This window comes from Hyalella azteca, unplaced genomic scaffold (genome assembly GCF_000764305.2).
Source record: "Hyalella azteca isolate HAZT.00-mixed unplaced genomic scaffold, Hazt_2.0.2 contig1387, whole genome shotgun sequence".
Lineage (NCBI taxonomy): Eukaryota > Metazoa > Arthropoda > Malacostraca > Amphipoda > Hyalellidae > Hyalella > Hyalella azteca.
This window is the reverse complement of record NW_025931706.1, coordinates 515-2,193: the sequence shown is the minus strand read 5'-3', so window position 1 is coordinate 2,193 and position 1,679 is coordinate 515. Positions and strand designations below refer to the sequence as shown.

General features: G+C 51.5%; 1 protein-coding gene across 1 annotated transcript; it reads left to right on the top strand.

The window, feature by feature from the left end:
• Positions 1–103: 103 nt before the first annotated feature.
• LOC125178547 lies at positions 104–1,178 on the top strand (the record flags this gene model as incomplete). Its single annotated transcript, XM_047882573.1, has 2 exons — positions 104–288; positions 707–1,178. Coding segments are annotated over 2 exons (596 nt in total), but the record flags the coding sequence as incomplete, so codon positions are not given.
• Positions 1,179–1,679: the final 501 nt, after the last annotated feature.

The window sequence follows — 1,679 nt, the reverse complement described above, 5'->3', positions numbered from 1 at the left end:
GCGGGGTGAGTGGTATGAGTGAGGGGGGCTTAGTGTGGGGCATGAGTGAGGAGGGGCTAAGTGTGGGGCATGAGGCATGCCACTTAGTATGAGTTTCGTGCAGCCCACGGTGCGGGGCGGGCGGGGGGCGGTTGGGACGACGAGGGCGAGACGGGGGGCGGCGCCCCCAGCCTCGTGTCGTCCCTGACGACTGACGAGGCTGGGCTGAGCAGCGCGCGCACCTCACCTCCTCTCACCGCCAGCGCTGGCGGGGCACTGAGCCTGCAGCGGGCAACCAGCGTCGCGGAGGTATCGAGTCGTGTTTAAATATTGATTTTAATTAATGTTTTAACGATTATATAGTCCAATAATATATTATATTATTATATTGTATGGTAATAACTACGTATTAACAACCGTATATGTTAATATTTATATTTACCTAAATATTATGGTTAGAAATTTATCACATGCGGTGATTATCATATCATATTAATATATTATATTTTTATATTATATGTTAATAACTACGTATCAATTATATGTTAATAATTATATTTACATAAATATTATGGTTAGAAATTTATCACATGCGGTGATTATCATATCATATTAATATATTAAATTTTTATATTGGATGTTAATAACTACGTATCAATTATATGTTAATATTTATATTTACCTAAATATTATGGTTAAAAATTATGATTATGACGGACGTTTACAGGCTGACGCCGCAGCGTCACTGGTGGACGACGTGCTGACGTCGGCCGCCCGTGGCTGGCCCGTCCCGTACACGTCGTTCACGGCCCACGTCGCGGCCGCTGCTGACGTCGACGCGCGCAGTCTCGTCGCGTACGTCGCACGTCGCCTTGACGACGTTCATCGTCAGCCGCTGACGTCAGGCCAGCAGATGGCGCCGCTGACGTCAGGCCAGCAGATGGCGCTGCTGACGTTGGTTGACGTGTGCGTTCATGATGACGTCGTCTCGCCTCGTCTCGTGAAGCAGCTTCTGCTGACGACGCTGACGAGACTCGCTGCAGGGCAAGACGTCGAGAAAAACGTCTCGACGCGCGCCACGAGACTTGCCCTCGAAACGCGCGCCCTCGCTGGTCTCTGCGAGCGGCGAGACGCGTGAACGCGAGACACGTGAATGCGAGACACGTGAACGCGAGGCGCGTGAACGCGAGACGTGTGAACGCGAGGCGCGTGAACGCGAGGCGCGTGAACGCGAGGCGCGTGAACGCGAGGCGCGTGAACGCGAGACACGTGAACGCGAGACGCGTGAACGCGAGACGTGTGAACGCGGGACGCGTGAACGCGAGACGCGTGACCGCGAGACGTGTGAACGCGAGACGCGTGACCGCGAGACGCGTGAACGCGAGACGCGTGACCGCGAGTTAAAAAGTATTCAGTAAAAACATTCAGTAAATTGTATTTTTGCCTCAGTTTTTCATTTTACCCTCGTTGCCCTCAGCCGCGACACTCAAAGTGTCACGTGGGGAGTTGGCCTTCCCCAGGGAAGTGTTCAGCTAACTTATGTGTCTTGATGGGTCTAATGTGGCCCACTTGATGGGTCTAATGTGGCACACTTGATGGGTCTAATGTGGCACACTTGATGGGTCTAATATGGCACACTTGATGGGTCTAATGTGGCACACTTGATGGGTCTAATGTGTCACACTTGATGGGTCTAATGT